The sequence below is a fragment of the Canis lupus genome, chromosome 1 (assembly GCF_048164855.1).
Source record: "Canis lupus baileyi chromosome 1, mCanLup2.hap1, whole genome shotgun sequence".
Taxonomy (NCBI): Eukaryota; Metazoa; Chordata; class Mammalia; order Carnivora; family Canidae; genus Canis; species Canis lupus.
Genome location: NC_132838.1, coordinates 110,268,422 through 110,296,298, shown reverse-complemented (window position 1 = coordinate 110,296,298; position 27,877 = coordinate 110,268,422). Strand labels below are relative to the sequence as shown.

The 27,877-nt window shown below is 51.7% G+C and overlaps 2 protein-coding genes across 6 annotated transcripts; both read right to left on the bottom strand.

Moving 5' to 3' along the window:
- Nucleotides 1–70: 70 nt before the first annotated feature.
- DMWD (DM1 locus, WD repeat containing) lies at nt 71–7,220 on the bottom strand. 2 transcript variants are annotated; one of them, XM_072774274.1, is made up of 5 exons: nt 6,746–7,220; nt 5,380–5,562; nt 1,905–3,173; nt 965–1,039; nt 71–617 (listed from the first exon to the last, which is right to left on the bottom strand). In XM_072774274.1, exons 1-5 carry the CDS (start codon nt 7,184–7,186, stop codon nt 570–572), a joined length of 2,016 nt encoding a protein of 671 aa, XP_072630375.1. In that variant the 5' UTR covers nt 7,187–7,220; the 3' UTR covers nt 71–569. The 2 variants fall into 2 exon arrangements, with proteins under 2 accessions (XP_072630375.1, XP_072630380.1); XM_072774279.1 differs by lacking the exon at nt 965–1,039 and having other exon boundaries at nt 6,746–7,219.
- On the bottom strand, nt 5,426–27,802 carry RSPH6A (radial spoke head 6 homolog A). Of its 4 annotated transcripts, none has more exons than XM_072774247.1 (7): nt 26,958–27,802; nt 23,777–24,014; nt 15,826–16,593; nt 14,587–14,731; nt 13,738–13,855; nt 9,133–9,401; nt 5,426–5,562 (listed from the first exon to the last, which is right to left on the bottom strand). In XM_072774247.1, the coding sequence occupies exons 1-6, from the start codon at nt 27,620–27,622 to the stop codon at nt 9,164–9,166; spliced, it is 2,172 nt and encodes a 723-aa protein (XP_072630348.1). In that variant the 5' UTR covers nt 27,623–27,802; the 3' UTR covers nt 5,426–5,562; nt 9,133–9,163. The 4 variants fall into 4 exon arrangements, with proteins under 4 accessions (XP_072630348.1, XP_072630351.1, XP_072630341.1 ...); XM_072774250.1 differs by lacking the exon at nt 5,426–5,562 and adding an exon at nt 8,580–8,778; XM_072774240.1 differs by lacking the exon at nt 5,426–5,562 and having other exon boundaries at nt 9,003–9,401.
- Between the last annotated feature and the right edge of the window lie 75 nt (nt 27,803–27,877).

Genomic DNA, 27,877 nt, shown 5'->3' with positions numbered 1-27,877 from the left:
TGCTGTGAAAGTGCACGCATGCACGCTTGCACACTCCCTCCACACCTCCCGGAAGGGAACAGAGACACTGTGAAAACAGGGAACTTTAGTATAAATAAGAGGTCCTGGGGGACAGGGAGGGCCCCGAGGGGCTTCCATAATTTAACACTCTTCAAAAGCACAAACAACAGCAGGGGCAGGGTGGGGGCCAGGGCAGGGGTGGGCCACCCCCACCCTGCCCACAGGATGAGGGGCACATTGCAGAGCTTGTGGGTGGGGAGCTTCTCCCCCAGGAGTGACCAGTCACATGCTGGGGACAGGGAGGAGGCGAACACTGATGTTTCAGAGGAAGGGGTCATTGTACTTGGCAGTGGGTGGGGACAAGGCTGAGGCCACACGGGCCACTACATCCCCCCAAGTGTCTGGGCCAGTCTGGGGGGCCCTCTGACCCCCATATTTGTGCAGGGCAAGGGACTGGAGCAGTCCATCCATCATGGTTAGTCTTGTTAATACATTGATCCGTGAGGTCAGCGGGAGGGTTATGGCTAGGAGGCAGGGAACATGGGTGAGGAACCCCGACATCCATGGCTTCACACCACTGTGCCACTCGGGGAGTTGCCTGGTTGGGAGGAGATGCCCTGGGGAAGACGAGAGGGGAGACAGGAGGGTTAGAGGCCGCCTGGGGCTCCCATCAGTCCCCCAGGGAGGGAGCCAGCCAGGAGTTCCCAAAGCAGCTGCCACCTGGCCTTGCCCTTCGGTCCACCCAAGCACCCCCAGAGGCCAAGCCCCGCCCCCAGGCCACTGCTCTAGAAAACTCCCATCTCCACTAGCTTCCCTGGCCCCACAGGTGGTATTCTCAGACAATAATTGAAATCCTCAGCTGGTCCTGAGCAGAAAGGATAGGGTAGTGGTGGAGAGGATGGGGATAACTTGGGGCTCTTTCTGACTTGGGGGTTACAGGGAGAGAACTCAGGGACGATCCTACCTCTACCACTGACTTGCTGGGTGACCTGGGCCAACTTCCTTCCCCTGTCTGGGCCTCGGCCTCCTCGTCTGTGAACTAGGGAGATAGAGGGGTCTCTTTCAGGACTCACCAGACTCCCCAAATCCCAACGACCTTGCCTCTGAGACTGCATTAGAAAGTTCTAAGGATTCAAGGCCCTACAGTTCTGAAACCACTTTCTGAGGGAACCAAGCCTCGGCCCTCAGACCTAGCATCTTGGGTGTACAAGCCCAAACCCGCAGAGCTGAACCACCTGAGACAAGAGCTCCAAAGATGGAAGGTGCCAGGCCTGTGCTTCCCCTACTGGAATCTTCCCCACCTTCCTGAAGCCCATGGCTACTTCAGGAGATGGATACATCCACCCACCACCCACCTTTCAGGCTCCCTAAGAGGTGACGGAGGTCAGCGAGGAACGGTGACTTGCCCAGGGTCACAGAGGGAGCAGCACTGGAACCCAAGATTCCAGTGGGATTCCACAAGCTGTGACTCCAGTGGACGGGCTTAGATCCAGAGTCTGAGATCCATACCAGAAAGTGGGCCCACAGACTCAGTGTTGCCCACAGAATTTGACCCGCATTCAAGGGTTTCACAATTCAAAAATCCTATTTCCAGGAGAAACACAGATCTGGCTTCGAGTGACAAGCAATAAGACCTGCCTGTGCCGGGTCCACTGGCTGCCTTTCAGATAGCTGGCCATGGTCGTCACCACTCCCAGCTGTCTCTTCTACCCAAGCCTCTCTCTGCTGCCATGGAGAGTTCTAAAAGCCCACTACTCTAAGATCTGAGAAGTCTTGCTCTAGGACACTGGAGATTTCCCTGGCTTCCCCTCATCCCTCAGGGCTAAAGGCTGTGGCTGTGACAGGCCCTCCTGCCAATGCCTGCCTCTTCCTGGGCCCCAGGGGGCTGGCGTGGGGCCACTCACCGCCTTGCCCGGCCGGGCCCAGGTACAGATGAGGCCCTCCTGGCAGGCGGTGATGATGCAGTCCTCCAGGAAGAGGAGGACCGTGAGGCGCTCCTGGGCGATCTTCTTGCACACGAGGGGCTCGAGCAGTGGCACCTCGTGGATGCGTGGGCACAGCGCAGTGCCCAGCACCTTGGCTGGGTCCAGCCGGCTGCGGGGGGCGGGGCCGCTGGGCTTGTCCCCCCCGCTGCTGCCCCCACTGCCGCCCCGGCTGATGTTGCCCAGGCTGTGGTAGCGCTTGTGCTCTTTCTCCGACCCCCGGTCCCGCCGCTCCTGCAGTGTGAGCGTGGCGAAGCGGCCGATGCTGAACGGTGTGCCTGGCTCCGTGGCGGCGCCTGGGCCACCTGCCTTGCCGCTGCCCGCCGGGTGTGGGAGGCTGTTGGAGCGGGACAGTGAGCGGGGCAAGGGGCCGGGGCCTGGCTCGGCACCCCGGGAGCTGCTGGCGGCGGGGGGCGTGGTGCCAGGCGTGCCAGGGAGGGTGCGGGTACGGGCCAGGGGCGGGTGCGGGTAAAGCACGTCTTCGGTGAGGTCCCACAGGCAGAACTGTGTGTCCTGGCCAGCAGAGCCGAAGCGGTAGGTGATGGGGCCGGCTTTGGGCAGTGGGGAGAGGGGGGCTCCCCCACCTGAGCCCGTGCCCCCCGTGTCGGGCTCCTCTTCCTCCTCGCCACTCCGCTCACCGTCACCGCTGGCCGCCGCTGCCTCCTCGGCCCTTGTGGTATAGGGGTCAAAGGCCACAGCATTGACCCAGGACTTGTGGCCGTGGCCTCGGGCCACCACACGGCCCTCAGCAAAGGACCACACGGTGACCAGGTCATCTTCACCACCTGTCACGACATAGCGCCCGTCTGGGCTCCAGCACACACACAGCAGGCCCCCAAAGTAGCTCTTCATGAGCCCCCGCAGGAGCATGGAGTCGAAGTGGAAGACGCGCAGGCAGCCATCCTGGCTAACGCAGGCCAGGTGCCGGCCGTCGGGCGAGAAGGCAAACTCGTTGAGGGGCCCCTCGCCCACTGCCCATTTGGCCAGAGGGTTGCGGGGCGCCTTACTCTTGGCAGCGTAGACGGCAAAGCCCTCGCCCTGCTTCAGCAGGCTGTACTGGGGCGGGGCCGAGGCGCACGGGTGGCTGACATTGTACAGGTACAGGTGGCCGCTGGCATGTGATGCCAGGAACAGGCTCTCTGACTCAGGCAGCCACTTCAGATATGTCACCTTGGTCTTGTCGATCAGCCGCTGCCAGGAGAGACGGTGGGGGTCGGGGAAGGCAGTCTGCTCCTGGCAGACCTCCTCCCCGACCTGGCTCCCTGAAACGGCCCTCACACATGGCCTGGACCTCCTCGGAGAGGGCCCCCACACTGAGACAAAGGATGGACACCAGGCCAAAGGAATGCCAAGGAAGCAGGGCTGCCTATGAAGCAGTCACAGGGAGTTCTACAGAGCCTTGTTGTCCCGTCTTCAGTATGGGGACAGTCCTGCCTTCCAGAGAACTCTCATCTAACTATGTCCACTGTCTTTACTGTGTCAGGCTTCAGCAAGAGATCAATTCACAGAACATCAGCTCCCCCAAAGAAGGGATCTTTATCAGTGTGGCCCACTGGTCTAGCCCCAGAGCACAGACCTGTGCACACAGGAGGTGCCTGGAAATGATTTGCTGGACACAGGAGTGACAGCCCCAACTGCCAGCTGCTCATGTGCCTCTGCTCCTTTCCCCCCCACAACCCATATCCAATCCTCCGCTAATACTCAGAACCTGCCCTCTTTTCCCCCTGCCCCCCAATCTACTTCAACCACCCCTGCACTGGCCTAACTGGCCACTAGGCCACCACTGCCACTCTGTTGCCAGACAGATGCTGTTAAAAGGTAAGCTGGCACCAGGCACTCTAACACTAACCAATGGCAGCTGTTCTCAAGCAGAGTTCCAGAGAGAACTGAGCCTTGAAGCTCCTTGGCACCCACTGTACACAACGAATTAACTTCTTCCCCAGGCATCTAAGTTGCTTCTCATTCTTGGGAACATTTGAAAATAATCAAATTGGGGGACCCGGGTGGTTCAATCTGTTAAGCATCTGCTTTTGGCTCGGGTCATGATCTTAGGGTCCTGGGATCAAGCCCCACATCGGGCTCCCTGCTCAGCAAGAAGCCTGCTTCTCCCTCTGCCCCTCATCTCACTCGTGCTCTCTCTCAAATAAATAAAATCTTAAAGAATTAAACGATTTCTGTGTTCTCTGGCTAAAATGAACTCTGGTCAAGAAAGGATCTGAAAGCCAAGGTTTTTCCATGACCCTCCAGACCCTCCACAGGCAAGTCTCTCCCAGTTATTTCTCAGGACCCAACTACCACCCTCCCCTCCATAACTGCTCTGGCCACACAGCCTTTCTGCTGTCCTGCTTCCAGGCTTTGGTCCTAGCTGTTTTCTTTACTCAGAATGTCCTCCCCTGATAACTTTCTTGCCTCCTCCAGGTCTTTATTTCAATGCCATCCCCGAGTAAAGCCTTTCCTGACCAGCCTACTTAATTTAAACCTCACCAAGCACTCTACATCTCCCTTCCCTGCTGGATTCTTCTCTGTGGCACTCACCACCTTCTGACATACAGCATAATTAACTTGGTAACTGTTAGATGAAGGCCCCACAAAGGCAGGGCCCTCTGTTTTGTTCACTAAGATGTGAGATTCCCATACTTAGAATAAGACCTGGCACAGGACAAACGCTCGATAAATATTTTGTGAATGGATGAGCTAGGGCATTTTTAATCCATTTACTGTTGTTGACCTCGATCCCTTCTGCCATTTGTATATTCTGTATATTGAGAACACCTCCTCCGAATGGAGAGAAGACAGAGGACAAGAGCAGCCTTCGCCCACGGGTAAGATCGTTCCTCGGCATGTCCTTTGGCACCAGGTCTAGCCAGGACTGCGTTATCTCCACATATGAATTCATAATAACAGTCCTGTGAGGCAGGGATGAGAATCCCATTTTGCAGAGAAGTAAAACTGAGGCTCAGGAGGGACAGTCACCTCTCCAAACACCACACAGTGAGTAAACAGTGCTGTAAGGATTTGACTCCAATGCCCGAGGGCCTAGAATTTGAAGACCAAGAACTCTGACTTGAAACAAGTCTCAACTAGTAACTGGTCTCCGGTGTCTCCCCTGCAGCATGGGCACAATCCCTAACTCAAGGATGAACACAAAGGAGTAATGTGTTCACAAAGGGCTAACAGCGCAGGCCCCAAGCACAGCAGGTGCCACCGTCATTACTCGCTGCTATCATGCTAGCTGCTTTCTGTGAACCCGCACCATCTGTCAGTTTGTCCCGTCTCTCCTGTATCGTGCCCCTCTCAGGCCTCTGCAGCTCCCCAGGCAGCTGCAGTCTCATGGCAATGGTGTATGGGTGGTGAATGGGGAGGGGGAGCCGATATAGGCCCTGGGGCCCATAATCACCTCTTCGTTGAATAGCTTGCTGGTGTCCTTCTTGATGAGATCCAGGTACTGCACCTGGCCAGCTGAGAACCCCACCAGTAGGGAGATGGTCTCTGTGGCAGCAGTGAACTGGTTGAAGTCATGGCAGGTGGGCTGGGTGCCCTTATAGATCCGCTTGTCAATTGGCTTGTTGAGGTCAATGGACTTGAGCAATGGGAGAAAAGGAGTTAACAGCTTTTACCACTGAGAAGAAGGAAGAGGGTGTTGAGGTCAGGGGAAACCACTAAGAGGAAGCAGGGTGAAATCCCTGAGTGAAGCGGGTAGGTGGGTGGGTGAGTGGGCAACCACAGACAGGAAGGGGGACCCAAATCATAAAGCCAGTAAAAACAGGCAGGAAGGTTCCCCCCTCCTCCACCCCATACGAGACCACAGTGCCTCCCTCCAAAGTTGGATCCCCTAACTTTAGGGACACCCTTGCATGCAATATCAAGGCTAGGGGTCCCCACAGTCCCTGAGCTCCAATTCCTTTCCAGTCCTGGCCCGTAAACTCAGCAACTCCGATCTTAGCAATTCAATATTCCAAGCTCTCCAAAACACAGGGTCACCCCAATCCCCAGGACTTTAAGGCCTCACATCCCAGGATTCTCCTTACTTTGGAGTCCCTAAATCTCAGGGCTCCCATTACAGTTTGTGGATGCATTAAATCTCATGGTCCTCCACATTTTTGGTCCTTCATCACCTCAGGGTTCTCAGGATCTTCATCACCTTTGGGGACCACCATAACCTCCAGGGGTCTCATTTTCTTGGGGACTTCCATCACTCGAGAGACACCCATCACACCTGAGGATGTCCCCTTAGGGCTCTTATCACTCCCAGCTCCCCATCAGCTCAGAGATTCTCATTCTCTCCAGGACCCTCATGATCTCCAGGACCCCTGCAGGATCTCCATCACCTCTAAATGCCCCATCAATTCCACAATTATTCTTCCTCTGGGGTCCCAAAGTTTCAAGATCCCCTCCTAACACCTCTGGACTTGCAAAATCCCTGGGCTTTCCATCACTTTCAAGCTTGCATCACCTCATGATTCCCTATCACCTGCAGATTCCCTACCACTCAGAACCATGGAGGATCCCATATCACTTCCGAATCTCTCCAAAATACCACTCCAGAAGCCCTACGCATAACCAGAGGGCCTCCCAAATTCCCACCACCTTTTAGAGTTTTGCATTACCTCGGGGCACCCATCCCCCTGGGAGGTCTGTCACATCGAGGATGCCTATCTCAGAACCCCATATCAATTCAGGGCCCCTCCTATCACTTCTGGATCACCTCAAGGGGCCCTATCCTCTCTGCCAGCACCGAGGCCACCACGATGCAGGCCGCTCACCCGTTGGCTCCCGCGTCGGCAGCAGCCCGGGTAGAAATAGAGCTCGCGGCCCAAGTTGAAGCAGACGCGGTCTCCTCCGGCACCGAGCCCCGCGGGCGTGGCGGGCGGTTCCCCGGCCCCGGCGCTGTCGGGCTCCCCGAGGCGCACGAGGCTGAGGCGCACGGCCGGCAGCGCGGGCCCTGGCCCCGGGCCTGCGGGCGGCGGGGACGGCGCGGAGCCCGCGGCGCCGGGGCCGGAGGAGGAGGCAGGGCCGGGCGGGGGCTGCGGCGGCTGGGGCTGCGCCGGGGTCTGGGCGGAAGCCGGACCCGACCTGCGAGCGGCGCCATCGCCGGGGAGCAGCTTGTAGAAGCCCTCGCGGGTGCGGAACTGCGACTTGATTTCCGCGCAGTCCCCCATGGCGGCGCCGGGGCCCGAGCCGCCCTCCGCGCCGCCCGCCGCCATCTTGGGCGCCCCCCCCCCCAGCCCGGGCCCCGCCGCTGCCGGACCGCCGCCCGCCGCCGGGCCCCCTGCCGGAAGCCGCGGGCCCGCGCCGGAAGGGGTGGGGTGGTCACCCGAGCGACGCCTCTTCGATTGGCAACAGGATCTGAAGGCGGGATGAGCTCCGGTTGTCGCTCGGGTAACGGTTCGGGGGCTAGGGGGCGGGGCGAAAGGTGGGCGTGGCGTTTGTGCCCGCGTCCGACGTGTGGTTGGCTGGGGGGCGCGGCCCAGAGGGAAAATGGGCGGGGTCAGGGAAAAGCACAAATCCCTAGCAACTGGCGCCCTGGGAACCGTTTGCCTAACAACGGAGGGACCCTCAAGAGATGGCCTGGTTCATAACCTGGCTTTGCCATCACGACACAGACGACCGCAGGGATTCCAGTGCCTCCTTAGACTCCCAACATACACCTTCCTGACCTTCAGTGTTTCCCACTGACGTCTTAAAATCCCCGACAGGCGACAGCATCTCCAGACATTCCTCCCCACCCTTGATGATCCCCCAAATCCCGATGATCTCCAGCGTCTCCATAAAACTCCAAGGACTTCATCCAACCTACTACCAATTAACGTTAACCCCAAACATTTCCACATTTCCCACCAGCCTCCGGTGCGTATCTCCACGACTTCACTATCTTCAACAGTCTCACTTGGTCCTCCAACACTCTCTTCTGACTCCAGAGTTTTCATGGGTCTCCACAATGCCTGCATGTCCTGATTAGTAATCCCAAAAGCTCTTGCTGATCCCACGAGCCTCCGCTGATCGACAGTGCCCCTCACTTCTCCTGAAGCCACCCTGCCCCAACACAGAACCTCTTTGACCCATTCTTAGTGGTCTCTCAGATTTCTCACCGGAAGGTGCCAGAGGCATCTCACACTCAACAAGTCCCACAATGAAACTGACATCTTTCTGCAAATCCTGCTCCTCTCCTGTATCCCCCCACCTGAGAGCTCACACTGTTATGCCCCCAGTCACCCAGGCTGCAGACTTCCCTAGATCTGTATCGTCTCCCTTCACCCCCTGCTTCCGGACCCCAAGTCTTTTTCATTCTGTCACTTGAAGTCCTCTTTTCCAGTCCCTTTCTCTGCATAGCCCTGGTCCAAAGTCCTCCTCTCTTGCTCGGGCCATCTCAGCATCAGCCTTGTCTCTGCTTCCCCAGACTCTCCTCCTGCCCCTCTATGTACATTCCACTTGGCATCTAGAAAAGTCTTTCTAATGCATGAATGTGACTGGGGCCTTCCCTTGCTCCAAGCCCATCTGTGGCTCCCTACTGTTCTCAGGGCAAAGTAAAGCCCTGAGTGATCTGCTCCAGCCAATCTCTCTTTCCAACATCATCACTCACCACTAACTCCTCACATCATGTCCAAACATGGAGATTCCGGAAATGACATCAATACAACTCTCTCTTGCCCTTGGGTCCTTGCACATGCTGTTCCCTCTGCTTGGAATGCTCTTCTTCACTTTGTCCTTGACCCTTCAAGAGTCGGCTCAGGAGCTCTGTCAGTCCTCTGGGCTCCCCCATCTGCTTTGTCACTGCTGGAGGATGTGTCCATCTTTCCTGCAGAATGTGAGCCCCAGGAAAGCAGAGCTGGGGCTCCTTGGCCACCTCTGTGTCCCCAGTGCAGGGCTGAGCTAACCAAAAGCCCTTCAATAGCTGTTTGATGGCCAGATGAAGGAAGAAATGAAACAGAGAGACTCTGCTGGGCCATGTCTGTTCCCAACAGAGCCCATAGCCCTAACTTGGAGGCCATGTCAACGAACAAATGAAGAGCTAGGCCATAATGCTGGGGGAAATTTTATTTAGAGCAGCTACCTTCCTCTTCTACTCCTGCCCTCCACGGGCAGAAATCAAAACAACCGTGAAAAAACCAACGCATTGCTAACAATGTGTAAGGGAAAAGCTGCTATCTACCTGCTTGGGGGAGGGGGCTATGGAGTCCCCTTCAGTCATCCAGGTCCTCATCCTCATCTTCTTCCTCATCTTCCTCTTCTTCCTCTGCTGCTGCCAGGGCCTGCTCCTGGGCTGCCTTGAGGGCCTGCTCCTCCTCCACAGTGGGGTCACTCATCTCCATGACCTCTGGGCCCCTGGGGTACTCCTGCTGAATGGGGGCTGGCAGGGGTGGGTTGAAGTTGTCGGGACTGTACTTGTGACCCCAGCCAATGTAGATGTTCTCAAACTTCCTGCAAAGGCAGAGAGATACTGGGAAATCCTCTCTTGAAGGCCCCAGCCTGGGCTTTCATTGAAAGTAGGGCCCAGTTGGGGGCACAGCATGACTGCAAAGTGATGGGTGGTGGGGTGATATCTGCCCACAGGGTTTCTCTTGTTTGGGTGTTTGTTCTTCAATCTTTTTTGAGCATCTGACTCCTAAGTGCCAGGCGTGTCTAGAGTCACACTCTAAGACAACACATATAACCACTGAGCACTTGACATGTGGCTAGTGTGACCAAACCACCGCGTTTCTTTCTTTCTTTTTTTTTTTTTACCACTAAGTTTCTAATTGTATTTGATTTTTTTTTTAAAAAAAGATTTTATTTATTTATGAGAGACACACAGAAAGAGGCAGAGACATATGCAGAGAGAGAAGCAGGCTCCCCGTAGGAAGCCCAACGCAGGACTCGATCCCGGGACCTGAGCCAAAGGCAGACACTCAACCACTGAGCCACCCAGGTGCCTAAATTGTATTTGATTTTCTATTTTTTAAAGGTTTTATTTATTTATTCATGAGAGACAGAGAGAGAGAGAGAGAGAGAGAGAGAGAGAGAAAGAGAGGGGCAGAGACACAGGCAGAGGGAGAAGCGGGCTCCATGCAGGGAACCCGATGTGGGACTCGATCCCGGGTCTCCAGGATCACACCCTAGGCCAAAGGTGGCGCTAAACCTCTGAGCCACTCGGGCTGCCCTGATTTTCTATTTTTGCCGGCAATTTCTTCTTCAGTACCCCAGGTTATTTAGGAATGTGTTAATTTCTACATATCTGTGAAATTCCCCCAAATTCCTTCTGTTAATGATTTCTAATTTCACCCCAATGTGGCCAGAGAACATATTTTGTATGACCAGTATCTGGGTAAATGTATTGAGACTTGTTTCACGGTCTAGTCCTGGAAGCTGTTCTTTTTTTTTTTTTTTTTTTTTTAAATTTTTTTTTTTTTTTTTTTTTTTTATGATAGTCACAGAGAGAGAGAGAGAGGCAGAGACATAGGCCGAGGGAGAAGCAGGCTCCATGCACCGGGAGCCTGATGTGGGATTCGATCCCGGGTCTCCAGGATCGCGCCCTGGGCCAAAGGCAGGCGCCAAACCGCTGCGCCACCCAGGGATCCCCCTGGAAGCTGTTCTATGTGCACCTGAGAAGAATGTGTGTTCTGTTGTTGTCAGAGTGGATTTTATTTCATTTTAATGAACTTACATTTAAGCAATAAAACTGATACTCAGTAGGGTTATTGGCAAATGTCTAAGCATGCCTGGGGCAACTTGGGTACCCGAATCTATTATGTCAACTGTAAATGTTGTGAAATCTGAATACAGGTCAAGGGATACCTGGTGGCAGTGGTTGAGCGTCTGCCTTTGGCTCGGGTGGTGATCCCAGGGTCCTGGGATCGAGTCCTACACCGAGCTCCTTGCAGGGAGCTTGCTTCTCCGTCTGCCTATGTCTCTGCCTTCCTGGGTCTCTCATGAATAAATAAAATCCGTTTAAAAAATGAATACAGGTCAAGTACTTCTGATGAAAAGGTAGCATCAAATGGAATGTACTGTAAGTGTCAACTTCACAGCAGATTCTGAAGACATAGTATGAAAATAAGACAGAGTGCAAAACAGCTTGATAATTTTTACATTACTGATTTCATGTTGTAATGATAGCATTTAGGATATTTAGGGTGAAATAAAATATATTATTAAGATGAATTTTGTTTTTATTCTTGAATGTGACTAGCACTGGAAAAAATTTTTTTTAATTTAAAAAATAGAAAAAATTAAAAATAAAAAAGTAAAAAATGGCGGGGGGCACCTGGGTGGTTCAGTGATCAAGCGTCTGTCTTTGGCTAGGTCATGATCCTGGGGTCCGGGGATCGAGTCCCACATCAGGCTCCCTATTGGGAGCCTGCTTCTCCCTCTGCCTATGTCTCTGCTTCTCTCTGTGTGTCATGGATAAATAAATAAAATCTTAAAAAAGAAAAGAAAAGAAAATCGAAAGTGATACAGGTGGCTTGTATTTTATTTATGTTGGACAGTGCTGGTCTAGATGTGGGGACCCAGCAGTGAACACGTTAAGCAAGAATCCCTGCTGTGGTGCCTACATTCTAGAAGGAGGAGACTGATAATAAACACAAACATAATTGGGTGCGTCCAAGCCTCCCAGTCTACCTGTTCCCAGAATTTTAATTAGAAGAGAATATGGGAGAAAAGGAAGGGGACCAGGAGATAGGAAGAGAGGCAGAGAGGAATAGCAGGGGGCTGGGGGGAAAGGGGAATGGAGAGTTTGCCATGAAGGCTCTGTGGCTTTGCCCTTTATCACAGCCTTGGTCTTCTGGAGACAGTTGTTTTCCTCCAGGTCTTTCTCAGAGCCTTCAAATATACTACTTCCTTGGAAACCTCACCCGTGAGATTGAACTTGCAAGGAAGACAGACTCTCAGGCCCCAACCCCAGTCCTCTGCCCACCTGATCCTGCAGTTTAACCAGATCCTGTGCACTCCCAGTCCGGGAACCTCTGGTCTAGAGTGTCCTCTATCTGCTTTTCTCCCTGTTTGTTACTTCTCTTTTCCCAAAGATTTCACATCAAGGCTGCTCTTCCCAGGAATCTACTCTGATCCCCTTAAGATGACAATTTCCAACTGTAATTGGTCCCTCCACTGTCCCCAGTGGTACTTAGTTTGTAACGGGGTATTTATTCAGCTGAGGGGGTGTGTGCTGTATGATTAATGTCTATGCTTCTTCTGTCTGCTCAGAGGCACGATCCACATCATCTTTTCAATAAAGGGCCTGGGACCTAAAATACAGCTATCAAACAGTAACATCCAAGTCTTTTATAAAGAAAAAGAAAGAGGAGCAGGGCACTTGGGTGACTCAATTGGTAAGTGTCTGCCTTTGGCTTAGGTTGTGATCCCAGGGTCCTGGGATCAAGCCCTATCTGGGCTCCCTGTTCAGTGAGGAATCTGTTCTTGCTTCTCCCTTTGCCCACCCCCCCCACTTGTGCTTGTGTACGTTCTTTATCTCTCCCAAATAAATAAAATCTTTTTTAAAAAAATAGTTGGAGGGATGAATGATTGAGTGGTGTTTGGGTGAGTGAAGGTTGGATGAGTGAATGGAGTTCCAAATTTGGATCTGTTGCTTTCAGAAAGATATTGGCAGAACGCCTGGCTGGCTCAGTTGATGGAGCATGTGACTCTTGATCTCAGGGTTATGAGTTTGAGCCCTGCATTGGGTGTTGAGATTACTTAAAAATAAAGTCTTGGGATTCCCAGGTGGCTCAGCCATTTAGCACCTGCCTTCGGCCCAGGGCATGATCCTGGAGTCCTGGGATCAAGTCCCATATTGGGCTCCCTGCATGGAGCCTGATTCTCCCTCTGCACCCCCCCACCATGAATAAATAAATAAAGTCTTTTTAAAAATTAAAAAAAATAAAATTAAAAAAACATCTTAAAAGAAAGAAAGAAAAGAACAGATGTTGGCAAATTGGGATGTGGCCAGAAGAAGGGGGTTGGCAAAAACAAGCAGGCGAGATTCTTCCTTGTTTCTGGAGAGGGGAGAATGCCAAGAATGTAATTGAAGTATCAAGATTACTTGAAATCTCATCATAGGATCCAACAAAGTATAGGTTTATCACAGAGATGGAAAAATTAAAAAAATCTCTGGAAACTTATCATGCCATCTGGTGGACAGAGCTGGTAAGTGCGCCCGCCCGATGGCTGCGGGGTGCACTCCCTAAGTGGTTAAGCAGGAAGGCTGGGATGCGCCTGGTGGGCGAGACCCAGGGACTCTTGATGTGTAGTGAGTGGGTGGTGAGTGTGTAGCTGCAGGTGGGAAGATGCAGGAGTGACTTCAGCCTGCAGACCTTTTGGGAGCAGCTGGTGGGGGATCCTGGTTGGGAGGACTTCTGCCCAGTAGAGGAGAACATTCAAATTGGAAGAACTGTCCAGGGGGCCCAGGGAAGGAGTTAGACTCCCCCAGACACAAGCCTCTGCTCCTGTCACAGCCACCTCAAAGTGGACTCCTGAGTCCTTTCAAGCTCTGTGACCCATATAGCCAAGAAGCCTGGGCTGGGAGGCCAGAGATCCAGGGTTTGAATCCTGCATGTGCTGTGTGACCCTGGGTCCATTCCTTTCTCTCTCTGATTCTCCATTCTCTTATCCGAGGATTTCTCATTTTAGCCTTAGTGGAACTCCTGGAGCTGAGTGTGGGAGTCGGCCCTGGGGGCTTCCTGAAGGGGGTCCTGCCAATCTCCGCCCCGCCCCCTGTCCTCACCCTGACTCTGAAGAAGTTGGAGGGGCTTTCTCTGCTGGAAGGGATTAGGAGAAGACCTACTTGCCACTGGCGTAGGCATACGCCCCTGGCCAAAGATTAGAGCGTACGACAGCCACGGAGTACTGCGGGCAGAGACTGCAGGACAGGCGGGCAGTCCAGGGAGACATGTGCATGATTTCTGCAGGGGAATGGAGAGCACCAGGGAGGTCAGAGCTTCCTGAAGCCCTGCACAGCCCCCTGGAGGGGAGACAGAAAAAGGGGAGGGAGCAAAGGAGGAGGATAGGGAAGAGGCATGAAGGGAACTGTGGCTGGCCCCAGGAAGCCACCGCACCTCTCTGAGCTTCAGTGACCACACCCAAGAAGTGGGTATACTTACCTCACCTCCCTTGCAGGAGATGCTATGATCTCCCTTCCAGGTTGGCTACTGGTTTGGGCCACAGTGCAGAGGGCACAGCACAGGCCCTGGGCTCCCGGAGATCTGGGTTCAAATTTGTGCTGTGTCCACTCACCCACTCTCAGCCTCTCCTTCTCCCTTCCTCCAGGGACCTGAGGCCCTGACCTCAGGAAATTCCTCTCCAGGCTTCCAAAATCCAACTCAGGTCCTGCCTCCTTGGGGGAAAGCCTCTCTAACTCTCTCTCTTCCTCTCTCCCCCAAACCCACATGGGGCTCAAAACATCATATTCCTCCCATCTGCAACATGGCCATGTGCTTGACATGACTCTCAAGATGGACGTGTCCCCATAACCCCAAGAGGGGGTCACTGTCACCAGCCCCATATTATAGAGAAGACAATATCTGAGGCTCAGAGAGATGCCCTCGGCAGTCTTCTTGTCCCCCCCACCCCTACTTTCTCCCCAGGCTCCACCTGGGCTGGTGGGCTAGCATGTATGAAGGAAGAGGACCATTACCTGCATCTTCTGAGAGCGGGGTGAGCAGCGGGGGCCCCACCTCCTGCTCCACCTCCTCCATCCCCTCATCTGCCTTCTCTTCCTCCTCCCCCAGTTCCTCTTCCTCTTCCATCTTCTGCAAAGGGTTCACCCAAGTGCAGCGGCCCTGAAGGGGAGGAGAAGAAGGGGAAGGTCAGTCGGCATCTGGACTCTGGGAGGGGGTGAGGGGCCAGGAAGGACACTGGGCACTGGCCCTGTCCTCAGGGACCCAGGTATGGGCAGCGTTGCGGGAGGGAGGACAGCCTGAGAGAGCTGTAGTGGTGAGGTGGAGATGCGTGCTATCTGCTAGCTGTGTGGCTCCCAACTGTGCATTCATCCACTCATTTTTCATGTATTTAATGAGTGCTTACTATATACAGGTAGGTGCTGGGGATACATCCTCGAGAGAAGAGACCCTTCCCATCTCTGCCCTGTGGAGCTGACATTCTGCAGCCCATATGATCTTCTGTTTGTTCACCTGTGAAATAGTGGTGTCATAGGGGCCTCTCTCATTAGACTGCTGTTGGGTTCCATGAGGCACTGGAGGGCTGATTCATGTTCGTTGAATGAGTGAACCGAAGTGCACAGCATAGAGCAGACTTTAGTTGCCTCAACTATGAAATGGGAATGATAGTCATAACAATCTAAAAAGTTATTTGGATTCAATAAAATATTGCAACAGGGAGTGAGGTAGGTGGAGTCAATAGAAGTTTGTTGAATACATGAATGAATAAAAAGTTCCTAGCACACAGCAGCTGTTTCCTTGAATGAGTGAATGAATGAATGTAGAGTCCAACAAGTCGGGCATTTGAGAAAGCCAGGTCTTCAGTCTCTTATCCACAATTCCAAATTCTGAAAAGCTGTGAAAAGCACACGTTTTTTTTGTGTGTGTGTCATTTGGCAGCAACCCCAACCTGAACTAATGAGAAGCAATTTGCAATAGAAATAAAGTCTCTGAGCGGTACTGCAGTCCCAACCCCAGCTTGAGCTGCTGCATGATATCTAGAATGTGTGTGCTGTCACCTTTTCAAAAATCTGAAAAATGCAGGCCACCAAGATGCACGTGGCCCCGGAAGGTCTCTGCCACTGTCAGCGGATTTCCCCAGAGTGAATGAAACAACGGGCGAATGCACATTATTCAGCACTGCGTCTGGCGGAGAGCAGTGCTGGGGAGCCCCTGGTTATGCCCCAGGTGAAGAGGCTGGGGTCCCTGGTCCTCACCTGCGGCAGGATGTGCTGCGTGTGGTGCACCCAGTTGGCCATGGAATCCACCAGCTCCAGCACCGGGATGCCCTCAAAGTCAGGGTTCTCCTCGTAGGAGTCGCGGCCTGCGCCGCCCTCTTCCTCCTCATCACCCTCCTCTTCGCTGAACTGGTAGAAGCCGAGCGGGCTGATGTGTGTGGCGGCGGAGATGCGTGCAATCTGGGCCCGCAGGTAGTTGGCCTCGTTGCCCGGGAAGGGCGGGTAGCTGTTGACGGGAGCGTCCAGGTGGCCGGTGAAGAATTTCTTGATCTTGCGGGCCTGCACGATCTGGATGGGCGTGACGTGCGGCAACCGTGTCCACGGCCGGCCCGGCTCTTGGCACACGAAATACAGGTACTTGTTGGTGCCTGAGCGGCTCTCCTCCTTGGGGACGATGGGCGGTGGCTTCCACATGGGCTTGGGGATAATGTCAATGACCTTCTCCTCGTCCTCCTCGCCCTCCTCCTCGCCGCCATGAGCATCCATGCCTTCGGTGCTCTCCATCATCTCCTCCACCTCCTCCTCCTCCGCCTCCTCCTCGCCCTCCCGGAACTCCACCTCAGCCACCAGGTAGCTGCGGCTGAGCCCCAGGATCTTGCCCCAGAAGCGGCAGGTGTGGATGGGCTGTTGCTCCACCAGCTGCTTCAGGGCCATGAAGATGCGGAAACTCTCGTCTGAGCTCAGGCCCACACCAGCCTGTTCCAAGTAGAAGGCCGTTTCCATGATGTTGGGCACCGCTGTCTCAACCTGCGGAGGGGTGGGGTGGAGGGCAGAGGGAAGGCTGAAGCCTGGCTCCCCAGCCTGACTCTTCTAAAATCCAGAGAAGGGAACTACTCTGTAACCCAGCTGCTGATGTGCGGGTTGGTCACGGTTGGTCAGTGAGATGTAGGGGCGAGTCCTTGGGGAGGATGTCCATTATATGAAAGAAAAGGCAAAACGACAACAACAATAACAACGAAAAACCACTAGGAGAAAATCCTTTACTCCTTCATCCTTCCCTCTTCCTTCTGCCTGGAACAGGATGTGAAATCTGGAGGCACAGCAGCTATTTTGGGACCATGAGGCAACAAATGGGAGACAATGTCCCACACCCTAATGATGGTAGAGCTGAAAGGTGGAAACTGCCTCTCCCCAGTGGCATCACTAAGCTGCCTTACCTCCTGGCCTTCTTGTTCTATGGGACAAAGCGGCCACTTATAGTAGTTTTCTGTTACTTGCAGCCAAATGCACCCTTAACAGATACCCTAAATCATATAGCAAATTAAGGGAAGAGGCTGGTTTTGAGTTCAGGAATCAATGATGTCAGAGGATGGGCATGATAAGTCTTGCCCTCATTGCCTCCTCCTTCACCATCTGCTTTGTTCAGGGAGACAGAAGGGGAGAGACAGAGAGACAGTTGAGACTCAAGTAAGTTGAGTAAGTAAGTTGAGGACTGGGACTAGAAAACATTGAGGTTTGGGTCCAGCCACCCCCATAACCATATGGCCACAAGGCTAACCTGAATACTTTTTTTTGTTCAGGTCCAGAAATCTAAGCCACTAAATTCGTTAGAGCATCAATAAGAAAACAAAACAAAAAAAAAAAAATAAGAAAACAACATGGGTTCACCTTAAGTGTGTGACTGAAACTGAAATAGGTAAGTGTGGGAGCCACACAGTGGATGACTGAGACTTTGTGTCCACATTTAACCTCCTTTAAGGACGCTGGTCTTATTGGACTAGGGGCTCACCCTATTCCACAATGACCCCATCTTAACTAAGTACATCTGCAGTGACCCTACTTCCAAATAAGGTCCCATTCTGAAGCACCTGGAGGAGGGATACTTTCTCCTTCACAAGAATTTTTGGAGGACACAATGCAATCCATAACAGATGTTTGGTGTAAATATGATGCTGATGCTTAAATCACAACAGTTGCTGTGAAAGATTTGGTGACAAGCATACTGAGGTTTTTTTCCTAAAGGTTTATATATTGCATTCTCATTTTCATAAAAGCTCCAATTGTGAATAGTGTTAAGACGAACAATTTATTGGGACACTTGGGTGGCTCAGTGGTTGAGTATCTGACTTCAGTTCAGGGTGTGATCCCAGGGTCTTGGGATCAAGTCCCGCGTCGGGCTCCCTGCAGGGAGCTGCTACTCCCTCTGCCTATGTTTCTGCCTCTCTCTGTGTGTTTCTCATGAATAAATAAAATCTTAAAAAAAAAAGATGAACAATTTATTGCATCTTCTCCCTATGCCTGCTGGACATAGGCATACTATGGTCTGCAAGTGTTTGCAGTCCCTCCCCAAAGGAGAATGATAGGCTCCCACCTCTATCCCCATTGTACTCAGGGAGGGGCCGTGTCACTTGTTCTGAATACTTGAAGCAGCAGTGACAGAGAGGGACACATGTCACAGCCAGGCAGAAGCTGTAAGAGCCAATGTGGGGTTGGCTATGTGCTTTTTACTCTGCAACTGTGGAAGCCTGTGGCACAATGCAATCTCCATCAAGAAATCATCCTCGGATCTCAAGCAGCTGATGAGCAAAAAGTTCTTTTGCCAACTCTGGATGGGCAGGTAATGTGAGCAAGAAATAAATTGTGTAATATTAAGCCACTGAGATTGTGCTATTGGTTATCTCAGCTCCATAGAGGCACAGCCCAATATTCTAGAATAGGAGAATTGTTCTTTTGAAAGTAGTTGGTACTTTCCTTCAATTGTAAACACAATGCAAAAGCTTATCTTCCTTTTTTTTAAAAAAATTTATTTATGATAGTCACACAGAGAGAGAGAGAGAGAGAAGCAGAGACACAGGCAGAGGGAGAAGCAGGCTCCATGCACCGGGAGCCCGACGTGGGATTCGATCCCCGGTCTCCAGGATCGTGCCCTGGGCCAAAGGCAGGCGCCAAACCGCTGCGCCACCCAGGGATCCATTTATTTATTTATTTATTTATTTAGTTATTTATTTATTTATTTATTTATTTATTTATTTATTTATTTATTTAAAGCTTGTCTTCCTAATTGATGTTGACACCAGCAAGTCAGGGAGGGCTGAGTCCAACTTAATTCTAAGACACCTTGCTGACAGGAAGGAAGATAAAGGAATGAGCCTAGGAAACTTTCTTGGGAGTGTGTGCCTGGCCCATGGACCAGTGGCATCACCTTCTTTCTGAGAATCCTCCCCGCCTAATCCACACCCCCCGCCCCCCAGTCCACACGGCAATGGAGTGCCCTTACCAATCATGTTTAAATTATTATCTCTCCACCTTGGCCACTGTTGATTGCAGCAAGAGTGGAAAACTGACCTAAAATGACAGATCAGACTCTGCTTCTCTTTCTACTCCCCTCACTGCCCATAATGTGTGACTGAGTTAGAGTACAGCTGGCATTCACCCTGCCTAGAAATTACTCCTTTGGTAACACTGGGTTTGAACCCAGATTCTCTGGCCAGACTCTTTCTTCTTCTTTTCTTCTTCCCAGTTTCCAGGAAGATCCCATCTATGATCTGGGAGAAAGGATTTCCTGATGGCAACTGGATGGTATTTTTTAAAAAGTAAACTCAGCTGCTATGGGGCAGCTGTATGTTGTGAAGTAGAGAGGGCCAGGAGGAGAGAGGGGCAAAAGTGAAGTATGGGCACTGGGGTCCCTGAATACCAGCTCTGCCGTGGGCCCCAGCCACATCTCTACTCTTGGCTTGAAAAGGGTCAATCAGTCCTGTCAGCTGGCTGAGCCAGCACCATCCCCAAGCCCTTTCTCCATTGCTCCAAGGTTGTTTTCCCAGCCTCCCTTGGAGCCAGGGATTGTTATGTCACTCAATCTGGGCAATGAGATGCAAGCAGAGGTCTTCTGAGAGGCTTCTGGGAAACTTTTACTCCCAATTTTAAAATTTTATTTTTAATTTTTATTTTTTAAAGTTTGTTTATTTATTTGAGATAGATATAGAGAGAGTGAACGAGCATGAGCAGGAAGGGGAGAAGGAGAGGGAGAGAGACTCTCAAGCAGACTCTGTGCTGAGCACAGAACCCAACCTGGGGGCTTGAACCCATGACCCTGAGATCACGACCCAGCCAAACCAAGAGTCAACACAACTGACTGTGCCACCCAGGTGCCCCTAGTTTATTTATTTTTCTAGTAATCTCTACCCCAACGTGGGGTTCAAACTCACAGCCCTGAGATCAAGCCGCAGGCTCCTCAGACTGAGCAAGCCAGGCACCCCCCAAAAATTTTTTTAAAGACATACAAAAACAAGCTCCTTCCCTTCCTTTTTGGGACACTGGTGTGGGGATATGATGTTTGAGGCTGTAGCAATGGTTTTTTGAACATCAAGTGATGGGCTCTAGGACCAAACACAGAGCAGAGGGGAGGGAAAAGCCGGATTCTTAGTGATCTCACAGACAAGATGCCCCAACTCTGCCCACTCTTGGCCAAATGAAGTAATTAAATGTTTTTCTGAAATGCTTGGTCCATTTTATTTATTTATTTATTTATTTATTTATTTATTTATTTATTTATTTATTTATTCAGGAGAGACACACAGAGAGAGGCAGAAACATAGGCAGAGGGAGAAGCAGGCTCCCTGCAGGGAGCCTGATGCAATTAAGCATTTGCGGCCAGAAGCAAGCCTTACTGACTGCATTGGCCAGAGAGGGGATTTATACCCAGGCTTCTATGATGCTGAAAAATGTTCTCTCAGGACACCCGGGTGGCTCAGTGGTTGAGCATCTGCCTTTGTTTTTGTTTGGTTGGTTTGTTTTTTGTTTTGTTTTGTTTTGTATTTTTTAAAGATTTTATTTATTTATTCATGAGGGACACACAGAGAGAGAGGCAGGGACACAGACAGAGGTGGAAGCAGGCTCCCTGCAGGGAGCCCGATGTGGGACTCAATCAAGATCTCAGGATCCCAGGATCTTGCACTGAGCCAAAGGCAGATGCTCAACCACTGAGCCTCTCAGGCATCTTGAGCATCTGCCTTTGGCTCAGGGCATGATCCTGGGGTCCTGAGATTGGGTCCCGTATCAGGCTCCATTCAGGGAGCCTGGTTGTCTGCCTATATTTCTGCCTCTCTGTGTGTCTCTCATGAATAAATAAATAAAAATTTTTTTTAATTTTTTAATTTATTTATGATAGTCACAGAGAGAGAGAGAGAGAGAGAGAGAGAGGCAGAGACACAGGCAGAAGCAGGCTCCATGCACCAGGAGCCCGACATGGGATTTGATCCTGGGTCTCCAGGATCGCACCCTGGGCCAAAGGCTGGCGCCAAACTGCTGCGCCACCCAGGGATCCCCTAAATAAATAAAATCTTAAAAAAAAACCCCACCACTGTTCTCTTGGTGTAGAAACAAGGAAGGGGGTTGGGAATGGGGGAGAAGACAGTCTTCAGTGCCCCTTCCCAGGGGAGCCAACCTTCTCAGCTGTGGACTGCTTGAATATCAGGTGTGAATATCAGGTGTGAGAGAAACTTCTATCTTGTTTTAACCACTTGTCTCCAGTTCTGCAACATCATCTACTTCCTGCCTTAATGTGATCTATGCTGTCAAACAGGTACAGTAAAGTGTTAGTTTTTGGAATGTGATGCAGTAATACTAAAGTTAGTCTGAAGTTACTTTTTAAAGGTATCATTTATTTATTTTGAGAGAGAGAGAGAGAGAACGAGAGGTGAGAGAGGCAGAGGGAGAGGGAGAGAGGGAACCCCAGGCCAACTTCATGCTAGGTGTGCCCTAAGTTAGTCTGAAATTATAAATGGAAGAATAACCAGCCTCTGTTACGAAACAGAGGCACAGTGACAGGGAGCCTTCTGCTACCAAATAGCCAAATCTGCATTGCAGTGGCTGTTACACAGCAAGCTGGAGAGTTCTAGAGCAGAGAGCCATACACAGAGTGAAGGTGAAGAAAAGAGAATCCACAAACAGATCAAGTCCATATAGGTGTAAATAAATCATAGAGATGGCATTTCAAAGGAAGCGGTAAGGAAAGAATGCATTACTCCACAAAGGCTGTTGAGGATCTCAGCTAGCAATTTAGAAGAAATAGGAAAAGGGAAATGAGAGCCTCATTTCTATCAGAAAAATAAACACAAAAAGCTGAATTTCTTTAAGTCTTTTCTTAGAGACATGTACATGTCACAAATGCCCACAATTTTGCCCTTTTGCAGACCTCGCATTAGGAATTCCAGCTCCAGGGATGCCTGGGTGGCTCAGTGGTTGAGCCTCTGCCTTTGGTTCAGGGCATGATCATGGGGTCTGGGATGGAGTCTCACATGGGGCTCCTGCTTCTCCCTCTGCCTGTCTCTGCCTCTATGTGTTTGTGTGTATTTCATGACTAAATAAAAAAAAATATATATATATGTATATATATATGTATATATACATATATATATATAAAGGAATTCCAGCTCCAGGGCACCTGGGTGGCTCAGTGAGTTAAGTGTCTGTCTTTGATTCAGGTCGTGGTCCTGAGGTCCTGGGATCGGGTCCCACATCAGGCTCCCTGCTCTGTTTCTCCCTTTGCCTCTCATGAATAAAATAAAAGCAAAATCTTAAAAAAGTAAAAAAAAACAAAACAACAAAAAAAAGAATTCCAGCTCCCAAGTTCTAAAGGGGTGGGGTGGGGCCTTCAGGGGACCACCCCTGTCCAGACACACATATAAAGGGGCAGAGCCTCCCAAGGGATAGAATTTCCCAGGAGTGCAGCAGGGCCCTCTCTGCCTTAGATAGTGCCTTAGATATGGGTTAGATCCGGGGGCAGGGTAGGAAGGGTTAGGAAAGGTGAAGTTCTAAGTGGGTGGGGCCTCCAGATCTGAAATTTATTATTTTATTTATTTTTTAAGATTTTTAAAATTTATTCATAAGACACACACACACACAGGCAGAGACACAGGCAAAGGGAGAAGCGGGCTCCATGCAGGGAGCCCAATGTGGAACTGGATCCCGGGTCTACTGGATCACGCCCTGGGCTGAAGGCAGCGCTAAACCTCTGAGCCACCCGGGCTGCCCCCAGATCTGAAATTTAAAACCACACTCCCAGGTAAAACTTCATGCCCAAGACTTGGGATTTCCACCTGGGCTCTCCTCGCCCATGGGTGGCGCGTTCCTTCCCCAGAATCCTGGAGTCTCAGAATCATAGCTGGAAGTGAGCACAGAGCAGCAGCAGCTGCAGACAGGGCAAAGGTTGTGTATGGCAGGGGCTCTGGAGGTCATGGTGCTTCCTCTGTGCCCTCTGACCCTACGTGTTTCCTCCACAAATAGGAATAAGTAGCACTTGCCTTGCAGGGTTGCTTCAGGGATGAAAGGAGACAGTGCTCTTCAAGCTCTTAGCAAGGGCCTAGGAGGTATCCGAAGGATCTAAACAAGGGTTCTCCACAAATGTTTCTTGCATGAGAGGGAAAGAACACTTTACCTGATTTCTCGGCTGTTGACCAATTCTGGCAATAGTTGTGGAATTAAATATTCTGAGGATAGCGAAATGTTAAGGGGCCAAGAGTGGAAGAATTCTTAGAGGGTCTCAACTTAACAAAAGGGGAAACTGCGTCCAAGGACTCGCGGGGTGGGGGTGTGGTGCACTTCAGTCCTGAGAAGACTCCAGGAGGTCTGCAAGCAGATTATTCTCGGGAGGAAGGATTAAAGAAAAGACAGTAAGAGACTCCAGTCTCCACTTCGAGGCGGCTGCAGGAGTCAGGTTTCTAAAAAGCAGAGCCCACTAGCTCTTCTGCTTCAGATGCTTGCAGGGCACTCCAGGGCGCTCAGGAAAAAGCCCGAGCCCCTGGGCCGAGCACTCTAAGCCCTCAGTGACTGGTCTTGGCCCCCTCGGACCGGTGCGCACATGAAACCGAAATCGTTTGTGTTTCTGGGTGGTTACCGCGTGCGCTCCCTCACCTGCAGACCTGAGCTCAGGGGTGCCTAAGCCCTGGCCACCGCCCGTCGCGCCGCGCGCCCCTCCCACCGGCTCACTTACCACTTCCTCCTCCAACTCCTGTTCACCCTCGCCTCCCGCGCCACTCCGAAGGAACAGCCCCCTCTGTCTGTCCGCCATCTCGTAGGTGGGCTCCATCTCGGGGTCGTCCCGCATGGTGTCCAGCTTGGGGTGGAACCACTCCCATTGCGTGGTGCGGTTCAGCGACTCCAGGATGGACAAGGGGTCCTCGGGCCGCTGGTTCAGGATCTTGGTCAGCAGGTTCACCAGGTGCTCATACCTGCCTCCCGCGGGGAGGGAGTGGGAGGTGGGAAACAGCACTAGCTCAGCTCAGTGAGCTCACTGTTATGTGCCTGGTCCTGTGCCTGGCGCTGGGGACCCTCGTGGAGAAGAGAAACTGTCCCTGTCCTGGTGGAGCTGACATTCGTTGATGGAGACAGACATTAACCCAATAGGCAAAATATATAGTGTGTCCTTCTGTGAAGACAGAGCAGGGAATGGGGACAGGGAATGCCAGGGATAGATGGCTTCCCATTGTGAATATGGGAGGCCAGGGAAAGTCACACCAAGGTGACATTTAAGCTGAGATCTGAATGATGTGAGGAGCCAAATCATACAGATATTAGGGGTGTTTCAGTCAGAGGGGGCAACTGGTATATAGGCCCTGAGACATTTCATGAGTCTAACAGAATCTTAATAAAACTCAAGGAAACTAGGAGACAGGCAAATTCCATGCCAATCTCGTTTAGAAATATAGATGCTGATTTTTTTTTAAGATTTTAAAAGATTTTATTCATGAGAAACACAGAGAAAGGGGGGGGGGCAGAGGGAGAAGCAGGCTCCATGCAGAGCGCCTGATGTGGGACTTGAACCCGGGGTCTCCAGGATCATACTCTGGGTGGAAGGCGGCACTAAATGGTTGAGCCACCAGGGCTGCCCCTTAAGATTTTATTTATTTGAGAGAGAGAGAGAGAGTGAGAGAGCACAAGCAAGGGGACAGGTGGCAGGTTGGGAGAGGCAGAGAGAGAAGCAGACTCTCTGCTGAGCAGGGAGATCCCAGGATCACGACCTGAGCCAAAGGCAGACACTTAACCAACTGAACCAACCAGGGGCCCCTGGATGCTGAAATCCTGAGCTAAATATTAGCATTTGGCATCCAGCAAAAAGTTGCTCTCAAAAAGACAACATACCATGATTAAACTGGGCTAATAACAGGACTGGGCTGATATAGAAAAGTAGAAAAAATATAACTCATCATGTTAATATATATATAACAAGTTGGGGCACCTGGGTGGCTCAGTCAGAAGCATCCAACTCATGACTTCAGCTCAGGTCATGATTTCAAGGGTCCTGGGATGGGGCCCTGAGAGGGGCTCGCTCCCTGCTCAGCAGAGAGTCTGCTTGGGATTCTCTCCCTTAGCCCCTCCCCCTATACTTGTGTGTGCTCTCTAAAATAATAAATCTTAAAACACATTTATAAGATAACCTCAACCAGTGCAGAGAAAGTGTTTGATAACATACAACACCGATTTATGATAAAAAAAAAAAAAAAAAGCCCAGCAAACTAGGAATAGAAGGTAATTTTTATAATTGTATAAAGGGGATCCACAAGTAACCTACAGCACACTCCAAACATGGTGAAAAGACTGGGAATGAGGATGCTTGCTTTCAAGGCTTGTATTTAACACTGTACTGGAAGTCCCAGCCAATGCAATCTGACATGAAAAAGAAAGGAAAGGTAAAAAGGATTGGAAAGAAAGTACTGAAACTGCCATGGTTTGCAGGGGATGTGATTGGGAATCACATGCAGATGACTTGAGCCTGGCATAGTGGAGGAACACTGAGGAGGTCAGAGTGGCTGGAGTGGGCGGAGGGGTTGTGGGAGGAGAGGAGGCAGAGTGATGACAGTAATGGCTTCCTTGCACCCAAGCCCAGAACTATGCTGGACACTTGAGAGCAGTGCAGGATTCTCACCACAATCATACATCTGAGAAACAATCATGATCCCTACTCTTCAGTTAAGGAAACAGAGGCTCAGAAGAGTTGAAGTCATGAGGTCACACAGTAGTTGCACAGCCAGGATTTGAAACCAGGCTGGTCTGATTTCAAAGCATGTATGTCTAACCTTCTGCTGGATGGAAACCCTTTGGCAGCAGTCTGGGCTATGCTGGAGAGCCATCACTGAATTGGGAAAAGGTAAGGAGAGGTCAGACTTTGCCAGCTTTTCAATAGGAAGCTCCCAAGGGTGGGAAGGAACTGTGGGGAAGAGCTAGATGTTTTGACTAAACTCCTGATTTAGGATCTAGAGATGAAGTTTGGAGAGCCAATAGTGGTTTGAATGGCTGTTATGAGAGGCATGTACCTATCCCTGAGGGCACTGGGGGGCCATGGCAAGCTCTGCACATGAGAGGCATGGGGTCAGTTTTGTCCTTTAGCAAGTCTTGTTACTTCTCCAGCCTTGTCTCTTCCTGCTGCCCCTTTCTTGCTTGGTTCCAGTCATACCAGCCTCCTTGCTGTTCCTCAAACACAGCGAGCCTTAAAGCTTTTAAACGTGCTGTATCTTATACCTGAACTTCTCCTCCAGTTACGTGCAAGATGCTCTCCTTCAAGTCCCTGACCAAAAGTTACCCCCTCTGAGGCCTTCCTTGACCTCATGCTATTGTAACATGTACTCACTAACCCCCCCTTTACCCTGCCTTATTTTTCCCCTAAGCTCTTAACATTGCCTATCACTTTTTATATTGTCCATTCTGCCACTAGAATGCAAGTTTTACAAAGATGTAATGGGGACAGCTAAGTGGCCTTGGCAAGCTCCTTCTCCAGGCAAAAAAAATTAGTGGATAATTGGGCCTCAGGAGCCAAATTACATGCATCTGCCACATCCTAGCTGTTATCATCTTGGATATGGGACCTAATTTCTCTGCCTTGGTTTATCCTCTATAAAACAGGAAAGGTAGGTGTGCTAACCTCAGCTGTGAGAACCAGGCGCTAATGTGTGAATGGTGGCACAATGTCTGGTAAGTAAATGTTAGCTATTGTTAGCAGTTTCATCCCCTGACTCCTGGTCTGAGTTAGATGCCCCTGGAACAGGCACTGGTGACCCATGAGGGGTGATCTCCTGTCTGAAGAGACCCCAGAACCTTAGGCAGAGATGGGGCTGGGGTGGGTGGGGCCTCTCCCTGCCTGGGTCACACCCCCTCCCCACTCATGAGCCCCTTCTCACAGGCTGAGGCTGCAACTGACGCTGGTCTGCAGCAGGTAGGCCTTGGCATTCTGCACAGCTAGCTCCCGAGGCTCTGGCTCAGGCACCTCCATACTGAAGGGCATGAAGCCCAGCTCAGAGGGCGTGTACTGGAGGGTGGGGTCATCCCTCATGTAGGGCCCATGCTGGGCACCCTGGTCGAACTGTAGGTCTTCTCTCTGGTACATGTTGAACTGGCCCAATAAGTCGGGCTGGTAGGAAGAGTCCAGTTGCTGGAAGAGGTTGCCTTGGCCCTGCTGTAGTTGCTGCAGCATTAGGCTGGCCGTTCGGGTGGCCTGGCTCTCGCCTTCTTCCAGGTAAGGTTGGGGCTGTAACTCGGAGGGAAAGCCCATATTCAGGGATGGGTACTCTAGACCACCCAACGGGGCTTCCTCAGGCTGGTACATCAAGTTCTCCGGTTGGGTCAGGCTGGCCCCTGATGACCAGCCCCGCAGGTTGGTCTGGCTCGCGGGGATCCCTTGACTGCTTTGCAGGTCCAGGCCATCGAGGGGTATCTGCTGCACCTCCTCAGAGACGCTGGGCTGGAACTGATTGACTTCCCAACTGCGCCGCTGGGAGGTCTGGGAACTCCTCCAACTTGAGGGTTGCTGGGAGGGGGGTTCAGGGTCGGGCGGTGGGTCCCCCATAGTTCAAAAAGGGTCACAGCTTCCTGGAGGAAGGCTTGCAGACAGGCAGGCCAGATCAGTCGCCCACCTGCCGGCACAAGCCCGGTAGCCTCTACAGCCGCGCCCGTTTCTAAGGAGGGAGGGGGCGGGCCGTTACCAGGGGAGGGCGCGCGGGGGCGCGCGGGGGCGCGCGGGGGCGCGCGGGGACGCCGGGGCCAGGGGTTGGCTTTTGCGCAGGCGCACCCCCACGACCGAGGGCCTGACAGTCTTCCCGCC